This window comes from Rhamphochromis longiceps, linkage group LG6, assembly GCF_057381845.1.
Source record: "Rhamphochromis longiceps isolate RC_006_pf linkage group LG6, R_longiceps_female_GT1.1, whole genome shotgun sequence".
In the NCBI taxonomy this organism is placed as follows: Eukaryota; Metazoa; Chordata; class Actinopteri; order Cichliformes; family Cichlidae; genus Rhamphochromis; species Rhamphochromis longiceps.
Window position 1 is genome coordinate 17,396,431 of NC_140562.1, and position 18,131 is coordinate 17,414,561.

At 39.2% G+C, this 18,131-nt stretch overlaps 1 protein-coding gene and 1 long non-coding RNA gene across 3 annotated transcripts; one reads left to right on the forward strand and one right to left on the reverse strand.

Annotated features, from left to right (window-relative positions):
• Nucleotides 1–1,346: 1,346 nt before the first annotated feature.
• Nucleotides 1,347–8,929, reverse strand: LOC146667797 (lipopolysaccharide-induced tumor necrosis factor-alpha factor homolog). Of its 2 annotated transcripts, none has more exons than XM_085408521.1 (6): nucleotides 8,872–8,929; nucleotides 6,628–6,784; nucleotides 6,203–6,304; nucleotides 5,591–5,662; nucleotides 4,077–4,284; nucleotides 1,347–3,974 (listed from the first exon to the last, which is right to left on the reverse strand). In XM_085408521.1, the coding sequence occupies exons 2-6, from the start codon at nucleotides 6,761–6,763 to the stop codon at nucleotides 3,869–3,871; spliced, it is 624 nt and encodes a 207-aa protein (XP_085264647.1). In that variant the 5' UTR covers nucleotides 6,764–6,784; nucleotides 8,872–8,929; the 3' UTR covers nucleotides 1,347–3,868. The 2 variants fall into 2 exon arrangements, with proteins under 2 accessions (XP_085264647.1, XP_085264648.1); XM_085408522.1 differs by lacking the exon at nucleotides 8,872–8,929 and adding an exon at nucleotides 6,885–7,011.
• Nucleotides 8,930–10,657: 1,728 nt separating this feature from the next.
• On the forward strand, nucleotides 10,658–13,162 carry LOC146667798 (uncharacterized). The gene is made up of 3 exons (XR_014911965.1): nucleotides 10,658–10,946; nucleotides 11,627–11,715; nucleotides 11,914–13,162. It is a non-coding gene; the product is annotated as an uncharacterized LOC146667798 (long non-coding RNA).
• The last annotated feature ends 4,969 nt before the right edge of the window (nucleotides 13,163–18,131 follow it).

Below are 18,131 nucleotides of genomic sequence, written 5' to 3' on the forward strand. Positions count from 1 at the left end.
GTTAAGTACCACACAGGTTTTCCTGTTGTTCATATTCTGAGAGATTCATATCAAAGCTCCCTCTGTGCTCGATTGTTTCTTGGTCAGGCTTGCTGGTCTCCAGTGAAGTGACTGGTAGCTATCTAGCTGCAAAATCTTTTCAAACGTGCCAAAGCCAGGTAAGATATACAAGTTGTGTTTGTCTACTCCACATTTACAGTCCAGGTAAGATACCTACAAGTGTGCTGAATCAAAATGGAAAAGGGTAACTGCTAATACACACTTCCTTTATTCTTTAATAGACCTCATTTTAAAATCTAACATTGGTGCAGAGTCAAAGGTAATGGGATTAAAAATAAAATCACTACTGAAATCAAACAAACTACTACACTGACAGAAGTTACACATACAGTTACTATAAGGAAGCAAATAGTACACCTTCTGTCAGCTCGAAGGTTTTGCACATCAGGATTTAACAACAACAAGTACATCCCATGATTCAGTAGCTTGTAGAACCACCTTTAGCAGCCGCAAATTACAGGGAGTGCAGAATTATTAGGCAAATGAGTATTTTGTCCACATCTTCCTCTTCATGCATGTTGTCTTACTCCAAGCTGTATAGGCTCGAAAGCCTACTACCAATTAAGCATATTAGGTGATGTGCATCTCTGTAATGAGAAGGGGTGTGGTCTAATGACATCAACACCCTATATCAGGTGTGCATAATTATTAGGCAACTTCCTTTCCTTTGGCAAAATGGGTCAAAAGAAGGACTTGACAGGCTCAGAAAAGTCAAAAATAGTGAGATATCTTGCAGAGGGATGCAGCAGTCTCAAAATTGCAAAGCTTCTGAAGCGTGATCATCGAACAATCAAGCGTTTCATTCAAAATAGTCAACAGGGTCGCAATAAGTGCGTGGAAAAACCAAGGCGCAAAATAACTGCCCATGAACTGAGAAAAGTCAAGCGTGCAGCTGCCAAGATGCCACTTGCCACCAGTTTGGCCATATTTCAGAGCTGCAACATCACTGGAGTGCCCAAAAGCACAAGGTGTGCAATACTCAGAGACATGGCCAAGGTAAGAAAGGCTGAAAGACGACCACCACTGAACAAGACACACAAGCTGAAACGTCAAGACTGGGCCAAGAAATATCTCAAGACTGGTTTTTCTAAGGTTTTATGGACGGATGAAATGAGAGTGAGTCTTGATGGGCCAGATGGATGGGCCCGTGGCTGGATTGGTAAAGGGCAGAGAGCTCCAGTCCGACTCAGACGCCAGCAAGGTGGAGGTGGAGTACTGGTTTGGGCTGGTATCATCAAAGATGAGCTTGTGGGGCCTTTTCGGATTGAGGATGGAGTCAAACTCAACTCCCAGTCCTACTGCCAGTTTCTGGAAGACACCTTCTTCAAGCAGTGGTACAGGAAGAAGTCTGCATCCTTCAAGAAAAACATGATTTTCATGCAGGACAATGCTCCATCACACGCGTCCAAGTACTCCACAGCGTGGCTGGCAAGAAAGGGTATAAAAGAAGAAAAACTAATGACATGGCCTCCTTGTTCACCTGATCTGAACCCCATTGAGAACCTGTGGTCCATCATCAAATGTGAGATTTACAAGGAGGGAAAACAGTACACCTCTCTGAACAGTGTCTGGGAGGCTGTGGTTGCTGCTGCACGCAATGTTGATGGTGAACAGATCAAAACACTGACAGAATCCATGGATGGCAGGCTTTTGAGTGTCCTTGCAAAGAAAGGTGGCTATATTGGTCGCTGATTTGTTTTTGTTTTGTTTTTGAATGTCAGAAATGTATATTTGTGAATGTGGAGATGTTATATTGGTTTCACTGGTAAAAATAAATAATTGAAATGGGTATATATTTGTTTTTTGTTAAGTTGCCTAATAATTATGCACAGTAATAGTCACCTGCACACACAGATATCCCCCTAAAATAGTGAAACTAAAAACAAACTAAAAACGACTTCCAAAAACATTCAGCTTTGATATTAATGAGTTTTTTGGGTTCATTGAGAACAAGGTTGTTGTTCAATAATAACATTATTCCTCAAAAATACAACTTGCCTAATAATTCTGCACTCCCTGTATTAAAAGTAATCACTTTCTGTATCACTTTCCCTTTCCCTCTCTCCATTGTGGAGGAATTTTATTCCACTCTACTCTAAAGGTTTACAAGTCATACTTGATCAGTCTTTTTCTAATTGTACTCCCATGGAGTGTAACATTTAACCAAGGCCTGTAGAGTATGAGATGCAGCTCTTGCAGTTTCTCTGATTATTGGATCTTCTGTATGTTGGGGTGAATTTGCTGGGATGTTCATTCCTGGGATGACTGGCAGCTGTCTTGAATGTTTTCTACCTCACTGTAAAATGAAGGACTTTAAATTGTTGGTAAATGACCTTGCGACCCTTTCCAGATTGATGGAAAATAAAAACTATTTCTCTAAGATCACTGTCTGTCATCTTTGTTGTGTGCTAACACACACCTGAATGCTTCAGAGTAGCAAACACCAAAAACCTCTGCATTTTTAGAGGTGCTCACCCGCGGTCATCAGTTAATCAAGTGCAATCCAACTTTCTATAGAAACACTAATGTTGTACTTAGTTTTTCACACACTGCTTCTGCATTTTGGCTTATTTTTTGCTAATTAAATGATGACAGAGGGTAATATCTCATTGATTTATCATCTATCAAGTCTTCAACTTCAAGACCTGCTAAAGACCAACCTTTTTTCAAAATTTTTATTATCTCCTGATATGTAAATACTTGGAATTTGAAGAGGGTGTACTTTCTTTGGACCATTTCTATGTGATAGATTTCCAACGCATCACAACCATTAAGGTATTTTAAGGATTTCTATTTATTTATGAATTTTTTTGATCACATAACATATTTGTAAAGCTAAACATTTATAGGTCTGCTTGTCAGAGAGTAAACATTGCTGGTGTAAACAAACCTTTTATATGTTGCTAAGTAAATAGAAGTCCTGTAAATCAGTTCAGGAACAGGTTTCAATCAGGAGTGGCTGGCATTTGGCCACACGACAGAATGAGTCAGTCCCACTGACTGATTACAGCTGCTTAGAAAGCAGTGCAGCAGAGTTAGGTCACCATTCTCACATGAAATAATAACAGATGTAATAAATATAATAATTTAAACCACATAACCTTTTTTCTAACTATCACTAAGAGTAAAATAGTGTAGTTAGGCAGTTAAAGGTACTTTAAAAACTTCAGTTGTACCTGCAGTAAAGCTAAAAAACATCAAAGTTTTGTTTTTTTTCGTTTTCAGATATAGAAATCAGTCAGTTTGATTAAAAAGCAATGAAAGCTTAATTATAAATGATAAAAGAATTTAGTGCAGAGCTGTAAAACTCTTTTCATGTTAGAATTTGGACAAATGTGGTTAAACATGGCTGCATTAAACTGTCTCATCCCATTGTCTGCAATGAAGAAGGACTGTCCTGCACTGTCTTTAGGGGAGTGTAAAGTGTTATTGCTGTGTGTCATTTAATCATAATGAACTCACACTGTAATACATTTGTACAAAATTAGAAAGTGCGAAAAGTGTTTTTGTGTAATTTCTTTTTCATATTTACGTCCTAGAAATGCTTTTCTGCTTGTGAGCCTAAAGTGTGAAAAAAAGGAAAAATGTCTCAGTACAGCTACCAGCTGTGGTAGTGTGTGTGGTGACCTGGAGGTCCTCTGTAACAGTCTGGGAGAGTTTGTACAAAAGTCTCCACATGACTCCGGGCCTCTCCTCAGCCATCATCTGTGTAAAGTATTCGTTTGCCATAGATGTCACACTAGCATCACAAGTTCATTAGTTCATTTGTCCACACTTCGATGTGTAAGGTTAATTAATCCTCACAGGGTCATCTTTTGTGCACGTGCAGAGGGTTTCCACACTGTGGGCAGGAGTGATGTGTGTCTTGCATTCCCCGTACCATTAATGGAATGAGACAGAAACCGCAGATGAGCCTGAAACACAAGCACAGAAAACACCAATGAAGCTGTGCTCAAGCTCGTTTAGCGCCGGTGCACATGCAATACTCCTCCTGTGTGAGTGTTTGGGGCTCTTACCCCGCCATTGCAAGAATGACACACCAGCACCAAGCAGCTGTCCCAGGTACATGTGTGACTTTACTGGTTACAAGATGACTGCAGTGTGGGCAGCGTACCAAACCAGGGGCGCCTCTCAGATATTCCACCGCTATGGGAACAGGCTGCGGCTGGCTCACTACTGCTATCGGCTGAGTTTGTCTGCTGTTGACACGCGGTGCGGCACCAGCTGCCATTCAGGAGACAGATGAAGTTATTAGAAGGAGAGAAGAACAAGTAAGGCAGAGGCTTATACACCCACTGGACACTTTGTTAGGTACACCTAGCTAGTACTAGGTTGGACGTCCTTTTCCCTTTCAAAACTGCCTTTACAGCTTCATGGCAAGATTCCAACAAGGTGCCAGAAACATTCCTGAGATTTTCCTCCATATTGACATGATGACATCACACAGCTGCTTCACATCCATGATGCAAATCTTCTGTTCCACCACATCATGAAGATGTTGAATTGAAATCTGATGACTATGGAGGCCATATGGTCAGGAAAACCCGTCTGAGATGATTTGAGCTTTGTATATGTGGTGTTTATGCTGCGTGCATATCGTTAGGGTCTGCTTCTCTGTTACTCCTGATAATCCCTGCAGTCAAAGCTTATTTCAAAAGCAGCTTGTGTCCTTGCTGTTGCTGCATCAAAACTCTTAAATGACCTCCCAGATGACCTCGTGCAAGCATCAGTGAAGACTGTTTTTAAATCTGAGCTGCCTTTTCTGTTAGACTTGTGAAACAGTTGAATTGTTGAGCTGTGATTGGAGGATTGGCTGCTGTTAGCTGCTGTTTTTTTTTATAGGAACCTGTTTATTCTGTTTTATTTTGTGTAACACATTTTGGTTTTAAATATCCTATAGAAATAAAATGTATTTACTTACTTAGACCAAATGACTGACTCTCTTGTTCAATTTTGTTGAGCCAGTTTAAACTGTAGCCTCAGTTTCCTGTTCGTAGCTGACAGGAGAGACACTCAGTGCGGTCTTCTGCCTCGAGGATCGACATGTTGTGTGTTCAGAAATGCTCTTCTGCATATCTTGTTTCCTGATGCCTTTCTATGAGCTAGAAACAGTTTGGCTATTCTCCTCTGACCTCTGGCATCAACAAGGTATTTTGATCCAGAGAACTGCTGTTCACTGGATATTTTTGGCCCATTTTATGTAAACCCTAGAGATGGTTGTGTGGAAAAATCCCAGGAGATCAGCTTTTTCTCAAATACTCAGACCAGCCTGTCTGACGAGAACAACCGTGTCACATTCAAAGCCACGAATGCCACCTTCCTCCCCCATTCTGATGCTCCTTTTCAATTTCAGCACGTTATCTTGACCATATCTGCATACCTAAATGCATTTAGTTACCTCCCTGTGATTTTCTGATGAGATACTTGCATTGACAGTCAGATGAAAAGGTGTACCTAACAAAGTGGCCAGTAAGTGTAAATAGCAGTAAAGAGATCATGCTTATAGTAAAGATGTAGTCTTGATACTTGCCTTGTCGGGAACGCGAGGACGCAGCAGCTGGAGCAGAAGCTGCAGCGCGAGCACGAGAAGCATGCGGATTAACTGTAACACAGAAAAACCAAAATTTAACCTAATGTAGCTTTTTAAATACTTACACTTTGACCCTTTAAAGTCTGAACCATGAAATAATTGCCAGAAAGTTCAAGATTTTTGAAAATATTGTGAACCTTCTGAGAAAAAACATATTCATTTGCATGCATGAGTTTACTTTGAAATTATATTTGTTACATTTGTTTCTCTCTCTCTAGTGCTGTTTAGACAGGCTTTCCACGGGGATCACTGTGATGATGTAGAAGTCTCAAAAATTCACAAAAACTCATGAATTAAATATGATACGACAGGCACTGTGGGGTTAAAATACAAACATTTGGTGAGTAGACTACAGACAGCATATGGACTGAGGCTCTTACATTGTGAAACCAGCGTGCAGCACATAGAGACTGAACTGAACTTGCTCAGCATGCCTACATGCCTAAACGCCTTGGTTTGCTGCCATGTGATTGGCTGATTTGATATTTCCGTTAATGAGCAGTTGAACAGGTCTACATAACAAAGTCAATATTAAAAGTGCAATCTTTATACTTTGAGTAATGGGATGGACTATGACTCCAGTGCTTTGGTGGGGAGGCGAGGACACGGCAGTTGGCACAGACAGGACAGGAAAAGGATCTGGCTGAACTGTAACTGTGATTTAAAAAAAGAAAAAGAAATGTTTACATGTTATTTTGCAGTCACACTAGGGTTTCCTTCCACACTTTACTTTAAATATATATTTTTTAAATTTACTTCAGAGTGCACTGAAGTGGTTGTCTGGCAGAGTAAAAGCATGAATACACTTAATGACGACATTTCTACAAATCAGCCTGGTAAAACTGGTATGTCATGTAAACAGTATGCCAAAAAATAAATAGAAAAGGACACATGTTAGTGTGTACATCCTGTCAGCAATATCTCACGAGCTGACTCAAGAAATGGGGTTAAAGGAAGCAGAAAGATTTTTATCTCACCTGCTTCTCTGTAGGCAGGTGGAGGTGTCGGTGGGGATGAGAGAGAGGCGTCATAGGCAGGTGGGGGGGCGTTAAAAGCTGCAATGGGCAGAGCAGGAGGTTGGCGACTGGCCTCCTCATATGAAGGGGGGTCCATCCAAACAGATCAAACAGGATTCTGTCATGAAGATAAAAACAGAAATGTAGATAAGAGCAAGTTTGAAATGTGTGTTTTCATCACAGATAGTTAATTACATAAAAACGATGTAAGTCTATACCCAGATATCTTTGATTTGGTACAGTCTTGCTTTCCAGATAAAACCCCAAAAGGGCATTAATGTAAGACTCTTCTTCACAATTATCGAGTCACGTAGCTCCTGCTGTTGATAACATCTGTGCTTTTCCTTCAGTGACAAATTAAATATATTCTTATTTGTCATCACTTTAAAACAGGTTATTTTTGATCTTCATTCACAAGTCGTCACAATCTTCTAGTATTTGGTGGGGAAAAAAGTTGACAATGATCTTGCGTTTGGTGAACCCACATTAGCGATTCTTAACACACGACTAATGTCACATGTTAGGTTCTTAACATGCGACACGAGTCATGTGAGACTCTTATCAGAATTGTGATAAAAGTATTCGTGGAGTCAGTCGTGCCCTTTTTCTTTTGCTGTTCTTCTTTTAGGGGTAATTTGTTGGACTGGATTATGGGGAAGTTACTTTTATCAAAAGTTGTACTTACATTAAAAATGTATTTACATGATCCAATGCATCACTTTATAATTTTACTTTTTAGGATTAGTGGAAGCGATGACCAGCTTAAAGTTGTTTACCTGGTCATAAAGGATACAAAGGACATTACGTGTGTGAAAACACTATTGAATTAAGCAAAATTACTTTATTTCCAAGTAATTTTCGCTGGATTACTTGTCATTTAGCTCACTAACAAAAACTGAAGTTCACACATACTGGTGCCCACTCCTTTCCCTCATATTTCCACACTATTATCACTGTGCTATCTAGTCAGAGTCAGACTTATTTTTGTTAGTCTCTCTCTCCAGTATCAAAATATAGAAAACTGAAAAATAGACCATGTGAAAGAGTACATTATATACAAAAAGGACATTTTTTTATTGACAAGACAACATGTATTATATACAGTCTCAGTAAAAGTGCCAGTAATCCAATTAATTAATACATGGTTACGAAAGACTATTGTTTAAAAAAATGACATTGAATCACGTGTAATCACTCTGTTTAGGACTGAATCCGAGAAACTGGGGAGAAAATGGGAATGAATAAAAAAAACCAACATATAAGGTTTTAAGAATGAAAAAATAACATTTTATACCCTGGGCTTTTCCAGCTTGCATTGCAAATGAAATGTGCTGTGTGTACACTAGCTTCTTTCAGTTTATCCTGGTGTTAATGTGGGCGCACTGGAAAGAGTCAATTGTAAAGTATTTTATGTGGCGGTTTAGCTCTTTGTATGCCAGGCTCTGTGATGCTGAGTCTCATATTACTGCTTTTAAGTCTGAAGCTCTGATTCTGCCGTAATAGCTACTTGCATTATCTCTCCTCCTGACTGCTAAACAATGAAAGGCACTACATATCCAGTCTTTCATTGTTTAGCACTGCTGGTTTAAAGTGACAGCGTCAGAACAGTACACACAGTGTAACATGTGATGGCGTAAATCAGTCTTTTACTCATACTTCACATACTTTAGTGTTTTTAATAATGCCGCACACATTAATCTTAGTTGTGTTTTAATGTAACTATAGAAGCCATATATATATATATCAGCAGCTTCATCCCTTTTAGGGATTATAAAAATAGAAACAAATGTCAAATCTAGACTGTTAGTCTATATAGTTGCACTGTTTTTAAACTGGTGTGAAATATTCACCCTTTTAAACGTGTATTACTCATCGTCCACCTTTTTATCAAGATGACACAGAATTATTACAGCATGTAAACACAACTCTGACTGGCAAAGATGTATTTTTCTACCCCTATATCAGAGAAAACCGAGTGTATCAGCCATGAAATGCACCCGCTGAATGCAGTCAAGTCACTCGAGCTCACATGAGACTTCGCTCTTATGTAAACAAGACACATCCAAGTCCCGATACCTGATCCAGACAGGCACAGACCTGCCCCTGCCACATAGACATTTCCAATAACACCTGCCAACAACCTTATAGCTCATTACCCGCTAATTAAATAGTGTAATGTGAGATATATCGGAGCAGTGGTCTTACCTTGGGCAAATGAGGAAGAACGACTGGCAGGAGGAAACACGTACCATTGCTGATCATGGTCATCACATCACAGCCTGTTAAACCTGTTCTCCCCTGGAATTGGAAACATTTTACGTCTCACATGAAAACCAACCTGTTTGTCTTATTAGTCACCACTGCCTATTCAGAGGTTTTCCCTGCAGGAAGAAAAGATTGTTCAACTTAAATCAGTCTATACCTGCTTACTAGCTGGAATCACTATATTTACAAGATCTACAGCAATAAAAAAAACTTTTATAGTATGATTTATTGTTAGATACCCAGCACAAAGACTAATCATTCTTTATGAGGCAATTATGGAAAGTTTTTTAATAATTGGCAATCATTTCTAATATTTCACATTTTTTTTGTAAATGTCACCACTCCTCCTCTCCTTTTTTTACCTTATTTTTTCCTTCTCTCTACGTACACCTCCGCATTTAGTCATTAGCTATTATTAATCTCCAACTCTCTTACACAGTGTGCCCTTTGTCCTGTCTTCCTCTCCTCACTCCCTCGCTCGCAGCAGACGGCTGCCCCTCCCTGAGTCTGGTTCTGCTGCAGGTTTCTTCCTGTTAAAAGGGAGTTTTTATATATGCTCTAAGACAACCGGTGCTTTTTTGGTTTTCTTTTCCTTCTTTCTTTTTTTTTTTTTTTCTTTTTTTCCCCAAAGCTTTGGAAAGATAGTAACTGGACTGGTTTTTATAAAGCGCTTTTCTACTCCACTGGAGTACTCAAAGTTTTATACAACTGCCTCATTCAGCCAGGCAGTCGAGCATATTTGGCAGTTACACATCCACCAGCAGCCTGAACTGTTGGTACTTGGCAGAATGGATCCATTTTTCTCATCCTATCGTCTGAAAGTTGTAACAGAAATTGAGACCCATCAGACCAGGAAATGTTTTTTCTAATCTTTTATTGTCCACTTTTAAAGAATGTATCGTCAGTTTCCTGTTCTTAGCAGACAGAAGTGATGCGGTCTTCTGCTGCATTTAGAGATGCTCTTCTGCGTACCTTGGTTGTATGTAGTGGTTATCTGAGTTACTTTTGCTTCTGTTCATCTCAGAGGAGTCTGGCCATTCTCCTCTGACCTCTGACATCAACATGCATTTTCACCCAGAGAGCTGCAGCTCACTGGATATTCTCTCTTTTTCTGACCACTCTCTGCAAACCCTACAGATGGTTGTGGTGAATAATCTCTGTAGATGACCATTTTCTGAAATTCCCAGACCACCCTGTCTTGCACTATGACAATAAGTGCCACATCAAATAACTTAAATCACCTCTCGTCCCCATTCTGATGGTCACTTTGAACCTCAGCTGGATACTCTGCACACCTAAATGCATGTGAACAGTGAATGGATGTGCATTATTATTATCATTAGGCAGATTAAAGCATATTATTATTGAATTAGTTAACTTTTTTAAGCCTAGAGCCATTTCAAATACTTCTCAATCAGCTCAACAAATATCAGGAAACACAAACTTTTTCTCTCCAGTTTGTCACAAATTGTGTCTGTGAGCGCTACAGTATGGAATCAGAACGATGCCACCTTGAAACGAAACCGAAAAATGGATTGAAACCGAAAAAAAATATTGTAACTGAAATAAATATACTGAAAAATCTTGTATTGAAACCGAAAAAAAAATTGATAGTGAAAAACAATTAATTGAAACTGTAATTTTTTTGTTTTCGCTTACAATTTTTTTTTGTTTTCGGTTTCCATCCATTTTTCAGTTTCCATCCATTTTTCGGTTTCAAACCATTTTTCGGTTTCACTCTGCTGGCACTGTTTTGGTGTACGGGGGCGCGCTGGGGGGCGGGGATTCCGACCCGCATGTATTTGCATATATTATAATGCTGACCAATGACTGGAGAAAACACTGACGACGCGGCTGCGGTCACGGACAAACTCGCACGTGTCTGTTCGGGAATGGCAGATGCCGAGAGGTCCAGCGTTTACATTACCGACTATTTCAAAGTGACAGCCTGAGGTGTTCTTCAGTAAATTGGACTACCGGACAGGAGGATCTGAGGCCCCACCGCATTATTTTTGGTAAGTTAAATGTGTTTGTAAGCTAATCCGTAATTTAGGTCCTTAGCTAGCTACCTAAGGACCTAGCTAGCTAAGATGAGCACTCGGCTGTCGGGGAAACATGTTTTGTAAAGTTCGTTTAGCTAACCCGTGCAGGTGAATGAATTTACCCTGACTAAAGAAATCAAGAGAAACGCACCGGGCTGCTCAGTGACTAACCACGGTTACTGTACTTTTATTATGAGTATTATACTGTAAGAGCAACGGGCTGGACTCTGCTTCTGCTCCTGTGCAGAGCTGATTATTAAATATGTGCAAACAGCAGCATGTTTTCTGTCGCTTTCCACATGTGGAAGGACATTAAAGCCAACTTTTAAATTCCCCTCATTAGTCAATAGCTACGGATTAAATAGCAAAGCCCGATACTTATGTACTGAAACCAACTACTTCCGCTTGTCAGCTTAAGTTAAAATGTTACATTTTTCCCCTGATTATTTTTTTTAGCTTTTTTTTTTTTTTTTACTGAGTTTGTTACAAATATTCAGGTTAAAAAACTGTCCAAATTATTTTTAATGAATTATGTTCACAAAGTCACATGTTCAGTACTCTGTACAGCTTGCATCCTTTAGGACAAATAATTTGAAACATTAATATTTCTTGTTCAATACTGAGCTGATAACACCTCTGTATGTTGTGACCAGGATGCAGCAGCAGACTGAACCTCGACTGAAACCTGCTCCATCATCTCATCTTTGCAGATGTCCATTTATAAAGCATCAACAACTCAAAGGTAAACATGATATTAGAAAATGTGTTAGTAAAGCCTTTAAAACAAATAAAAAAATAAACAGCTGTCGGCAGAACTGTAGGACTGAACAACTTCAGATCCCGAGTGTGTGAGGCCGGAGAAGGATCAGCTGTATTTCAGATTTGAGAGATAAACTTTATATTTCAGTTTGTGATGATTCTGTTCTGTTTGTGATTACAGGAGCTGACCTCAGATTCAGACCTCAGCACCAGCCAGTGACAGCAGACAGATCATCCTATATCTTCAATCTTTGTAGTAACTCCAAAATTAACTGAAGAAAACAGTACAAAGGTTAAAGTACCACATGTGCTGTCAGTGAAAGCTGCAGCTGTTTTATTGATAAATTTAAAGACAAAAAGTCAAAAGGATTAATCACCCCTGTAACTGTGTCACTATACATCAGCATTAACAGTACCTCAGTTTGGTGTTTCAGAAAACTGCTGATCTCAGACCTGCACAACTTCTGTTTTAAACACTGAATGTACTCAGCTACATGAAGAGCACGTGATGTTTTCTCTGACACAATTAAATAAAACCTGATTAAAAGTCAAAGGTTGTTACTTGTATTTGAACTAAAAACTTGTGATCTGGAATTCTTTCACTGTTTTTTGACAATAGTGTGTTATTTATCATAAAGTAATTCAGAGTCATTCATACCAGAGTAACCAGTGAGCACAACATATATTTAACTTTCTACAGGACTTAAAGCTATTACTATAGCTTATAGCTATTACTTAACTGCACTACTGTATAGTTCTGTGTAAATAATCATTCTGTACATATGATGATTTTTAATCCTACAACTGTTTATAATTTGCATAGTTCACATTTCTGTATAACTGTATATCTCAGATTTCTGTAGTTTCTCATTTATATCCTGTACATAGTTTGTACTCACTACAGCCTGTACATACTTATAGTTATAGAATATTCACAACATATTTCATACCGTGTACATTGTAACATACCATAATAGACCCATTTCTGTAATATACTTACATATCTATACTATTGCTAATATATATTGTAATATATCTATATCATGGCTAAAGCACTTCTGGATGGATGCAAACTGCATTTTGTTGCCCTGTACCTGTGCAATGACAACAAAGTTGAATTCTATTCTATTCTATTATATTATGTAAAAGTCCAGACCCTCTGAGGATTATCTGAGTACTTCTAACATTACACAAAACAAAGGTCTCCATCAGTGTTCATGAAATGCTGGGTTTATCCTTCTTGTGAGGGAGCTGCTGGTGAAGATCACGAGCCCTGCTTGATCCCGGCGATGAGTTTCAGTCTTCCTGGTGTTTCTGAAATGATGCCTCTCACTGTGGGTCAACAGAACTTCTGGCACAGGACAGCTGTAATGAAAGAAATTGAAGTTTTGGAAATGCCCTATATGTGAGAAGCAGATTTTGTATTTACTTTTCTTTTGCCAATCAAGATAACAAATAGGGGTGGGCGATATAAACGATATATGATAGAAACGATATAAATTTGGCTAACGATAGAGCGATATAGTCAAAATCTCTATCGCGATAGTGCATGTTGATGATGTCATCAAGCTGCGCCTGTTTTGGTCGAAAGCATCGCAGCGGCTACAACCATTATCATCTGCAGATTATGGCGGGCGATAGTCATAGCAAAGAGATGAAGCACTTTTGAAATATGGGGAAAGCCAAAAACTGCCGTTCCTTCACTTCCGTAACATTGATTCATTAATGTTGAATTCTCTCGCAGCTGCTCTATTCCCATGTTGTTGCAGTATATTAATAACTAACCTCGTATTGTGGATGAATAATCTCAGTTGTTCTCCTGACTGAAGTTTGGCCCATGTATAGCATCCTGCTATGTGATTGCATTTGTCCCTGACCACCAGAATCCCTCACGTTAACTTTTATTGAGTGGAAAAAAAGTTAGCTGTGTCGCTAGCAATCACATTCACGTAGCACAACATTATATACCAGGTAGTCCAACTTCAGTAACCCTGCAAACGCCACTGCTGTTTAGTTTTCTGTCTTCATTTATGTTGGTAGCAGAGCTGTTTCAAAAGTCTCTCAGTCAGAACATGGTATGAAATGTTTAGGTGTAAACTAGCGAGCTAACTTCCTGTTAACTTCTAACTCCGTTAAATTTAATAAATTCTGTTTTCATGGATGCATGGATGTACAACTTAATTGTTACACCTGATAAAGCAGCAACGCTGATGATTTAATTAAAGATGAAAGAATTTAGACTCTTTTTAATTCTGTGTTCGTTTGACTTTGGGACCTGAAGCGGACGGAGTTTTGGACCCAGATTACTCCGCGAAGCTCCTCACTACGGCAGCCGTAATGCTCTTACAATCCAGCAAGCAGTGCGGCTTACCAAAGTTGTACTAAAACATTTTTTAACAGATTTCTGCACGCCAAAATCGGTTCGAGGTCAGTAAGCACAACCAGAATTCATACATAAGGCACACTCTCGATTTTTGAGAAAATTAAAGGATTTTAAGTGTGCCTTATAGTGTGGAAAATACGTTATACAGAAGAAAAGAATATATCGCAATATATATCGTTACCGCACATGCTTCAAATTATATCGCGATATGAATTTTAGGCCATATCGCCCAGCCCTAATAACAAAGTATAATTTTCACCATACAATTACTAACCTTGTCATCTCCTGCACTGTCTGTTTTGGGCTCTGGGCTCCTCCTTCCCAGCGTTCATGAGACTGCTTTGATGCACTGTGGTATGAGGTGCTAACCTGTTGACAGTGTTGGGAAGGTTAATTTTAAAATGTATTCCACCAAAGATTATAGAAGTAATGTATTCTGAATACTTTACAACTACATGAATGTGCTATTGCTGTGTGATTTATTACTATTACTGAAGGCTACTCGCCATACCAACACCAACTAGATGTTAAAATCTTAATATAAATGAGTAACAGTAGGGTGGACATTAGGTAAGGCTGCAGCGATCTCGTGTAGAAAACTATTCAGCACGTATATAAAACAGGTCAGCGGCTCCGAACCGTAGTAAAGGGACCTCTGGCTAATACGTCCGGTTCGTGTCGGGCTCATAGCTGAAAACTAGCTTTACTTTGTTGTCTGGGTCAAGTTTGCTAGCGAGAGACAGAGAGAGGCGTTGAAAGGCTGCTTATTGTTTCGGAGGAAAACACGAACACAGTGTACAGTCGAGTCTTAACAGCTTACTTACAGCTGGGCTCGTCAGGCTCTCTTTTTGGCTTTAGTGGTTATTATTATATTTACATGCTTCCAGCTCCCGTTTCTGCTCCGTGACAGCTGTACTTTTCCTTTTTCTCCCTCCTCGCTCACAGACACATAACGGGTATGGCAGTCCATTCTCCCTGCAGCACTGCCCATGAGGCTACATTGTTTAGGGCGATGCCTGTAACACTCTGCTATTGCCTTCATATTAAATAATTTTTGTATAATAATTTTTAGAGGCTCTTATTGTGTGTTTTGTTTGGGTTTCCACCGGCGTGGAATTACCAAAAAATAGAGAGACCATAGCCTAACATATGAAACAGGTAAATACCGCCATGTAATCCATTTATTTCAACAAACTAACTGTATTCTCAATATCACCTATTGAACAGTAATTGTAACGGATACATTTACTCATATTTTGTATTTTAAATACGTAACGCCGGTGCATGTATTATGTTACTGCCCAACACTGCCTGTTGAGATCCTGAGATCCGCTCCTAGAACACCGGCCTCCAACTCCTGAAGAGACACGGGTGTCCCTAAATTTAGCAAATATTAGCTTCAGGCTAGCTTGCTACGACGAATAGGCTAATACCAGCATTTTACCACAACTTCACCAGATGTAGCTAAAAAAACTAAACTAATGTCCAGTCCAGTGGGACAGCAAGAAAAGATGACAAAAAATGATTACTTACTTGCGGTTTGGAGTAGAGCTGGGCGATAGTACGATAACGATATGTATCGCGATATAACTTTTACTCGATAGAGAAATTAAGCTATCGCGATAGACCTCGCCGCTCTTGTCCTCCTAAAAAAAAAAAAAAAAAAAAAAGGTCAGCCAATCCAAATTAAGTAGCGCAGAGCCGAACCAATCACAGCCGCAGCGTCACGTCGCGTGACTTGTTACGTACAGCACAAGTGCCAAGCCGCACGTGTGTTTGTTTGGGAAGCAGCCAGCGGGTAATGGAGGAAATGAGTGTGCCGACTAGAAAAATCAACCGAGCGTGACCGAAGAGAAAACAGATGATGGTTCCAATGCCGGAGAGATTGTCGAACGGAAGAGCCATAGAAGTTCCGTAGGGTGAAGGTATTTCGGCTATTTCAAGTCTGACAAAAAACAGAGTAGCGTGCACTGTAAATTGTGCCGAAAGCAAGTCTGGAAATACAATAAACTGGTGCATGCGTCACACTGTGCGCCACGTTATTGTTTCGGTGAAATGAATTTCTACAATACTGTTACTGTTAATTCTACTCTCTGCAGTGTTTAAATGCTTACATATACACACAGTTACTGTCCCTCCACACATACGACTCGGTTCTGCTTCTATGCCCCAGCTTTGTTTACTTTTTCCCACCGAGGCTTCTAGACTTCTGATTGGCCAACATTTCTGCACGGTTAGGAATCTAGCGCCACCTGCTGCTTTGGCATGTTCATAGCAGCGTTTTCCTTCATTTCTGCCTTTATGTGTGGACGGGATTATTTTTTAAAACGAAAACGGAAAATCTCCGTTTTCAAAGATACCCGTGTACGTGTGGACGTAGCCTCAGTCTCTGACTGGAAGCGCTAATTCGTCATTCGGCTTTTGTCAGACTAAAGTAACTGTTAAAACTGTTTGAAAAGCTCAGCTATACAACAAGGAGAGATTGAGAATTTCCTTTTAGTTCTCAGTTTATTTGATACTGACAAAAGTTAGTCAGTTTTGTCTGTTCTTCTGTAAAACAAACTAAGATTTATTTTTAGAATTAATATTTTGTTTCTAAGTGGAATTGACAATTTAGTCTGTTTCGTTTGTTCTATTTTGAAACTTAAACGCTTTAGCGGCTGCCTTTTGTGTAGTTTGCAATATTTGCCTTTATTTATCTGAAAAAGTCTCATGTTCCTTAAGTACATCTACCCTGTTGAACTTATTATGGGAAATAAATATTTAAATAAAAACAAGCTGCTGATTATTTCACATTTTACTTGTGAGCAACGGCACATTTAAATCTTACAAATATAGTTATTTGGCTTATATCGTGATAGATATCGTTATCGCCTGAAATGAAAAAAACATATCGTGATATGAAAAAATCTCATATCGCCCAGCTCTAGTTTGGAGGTTCGAGCTGAAATTGAAGCAGCCATTGAAAGACGGGAAGAGAGAAAGATGGCAGCTTGGTCAGCACTAGTGGCCTCTATAATATATGCAAATACATGCGGGCCGGAAACCCCGCCCCCCCAGCGCGCCCCCGGACGCCAAAACAGTGCCAGCAGAGTGAAACTGAAAAATGGATTGAAACCGAAAAATGGATTGAAACCGAAAAAAAAAAATTGTAAGCGAAAACAATTCCATACTACAGCTGCTGCAGTGTTAAAGTGACGCAAGAGAAGAAGATGAGGGGTTATTTGCAAAGGTAAGGACTGCTCAGCAAGTGAAGTTTTAGAAAATCAAATTTAGATCTGCAATTAATGTTGATTCATTTTAGAGTTTTTTAACCAAATGTTGGATCAAAATTGCCAAATTATGTCTGTAAAATGTCTTCCAAAACAAATTAAATATACGAATTTTGTCTTATTCAGAGCTTGCATGAAAACAGCTGGCAGTTTAGTTCAAGCTACACCGGTTAGTTTGCTGTATCGTGATAACATTTACAATGATGCAGTATTTGGGATGGAAGTACTGTTACTAGGTTACATCAGGGGTGTTAGGATCTTTGGGTCCTAACACCTCCTAGTTTCTTGAGTTTTTCTTGCTCCTCCCAGTTTTGTGGGTTTTTGGTTCATTCTTGGAGTTATTATGTGATTACACTCTAGTTCTTCATGTCCTAGTCATTGCATAAGTTATCACCCTCATACCTTTCTGACCTTTTGAACTGGTACACTCCTGCAAGATCACTGAGGTCTGCAGATCAAATGTTCCTAGCTGTCCCAAAGTCCAAATTAAAGCACAGAGGAGATCGAGCCTTTGCCGTGACTGCTCCTAAACTGTGAAACAAACTGCTGTTTCACATCAGGACCTTTTATTCCTTGGCTTTTAAATGAGAATAAGTTCATACTACTTTTATTTGTCTTATTTCTTACTCAGATCTTCTCACTTTATGCTTCTTAGATTTTGTCATGTCTTCCTATGTTTTTATCTCTTTTGATTATTTAAATGTACAACACTTTGCTCAACAGTTGTTGTTTTAAATGTACTAT

Coding starts and splice junctions, on each gene's coding strand:
- LOC146667797 (XM_085408521.1), bottom strand. CDS start 6,763: ATGGACCCCCCTTCATATGAGGAGGCCAGTCGCCAACCTCCTGCTCTG. Junction 6,305..6,627: donor ACCTGCCTACAGAGAAGCAG/GTGAGATAAAAA, acceptor TTTAAATCACAG/TTACAGTTCAGCCAGATCCT. Junction 4,285..5,590: donor GTCCTCGCGTTCCCGACAAG/GCAAGTATCAAG, acceptor CCTGAATGGCAG/CTGGTGCCGCACCGCGTGTC.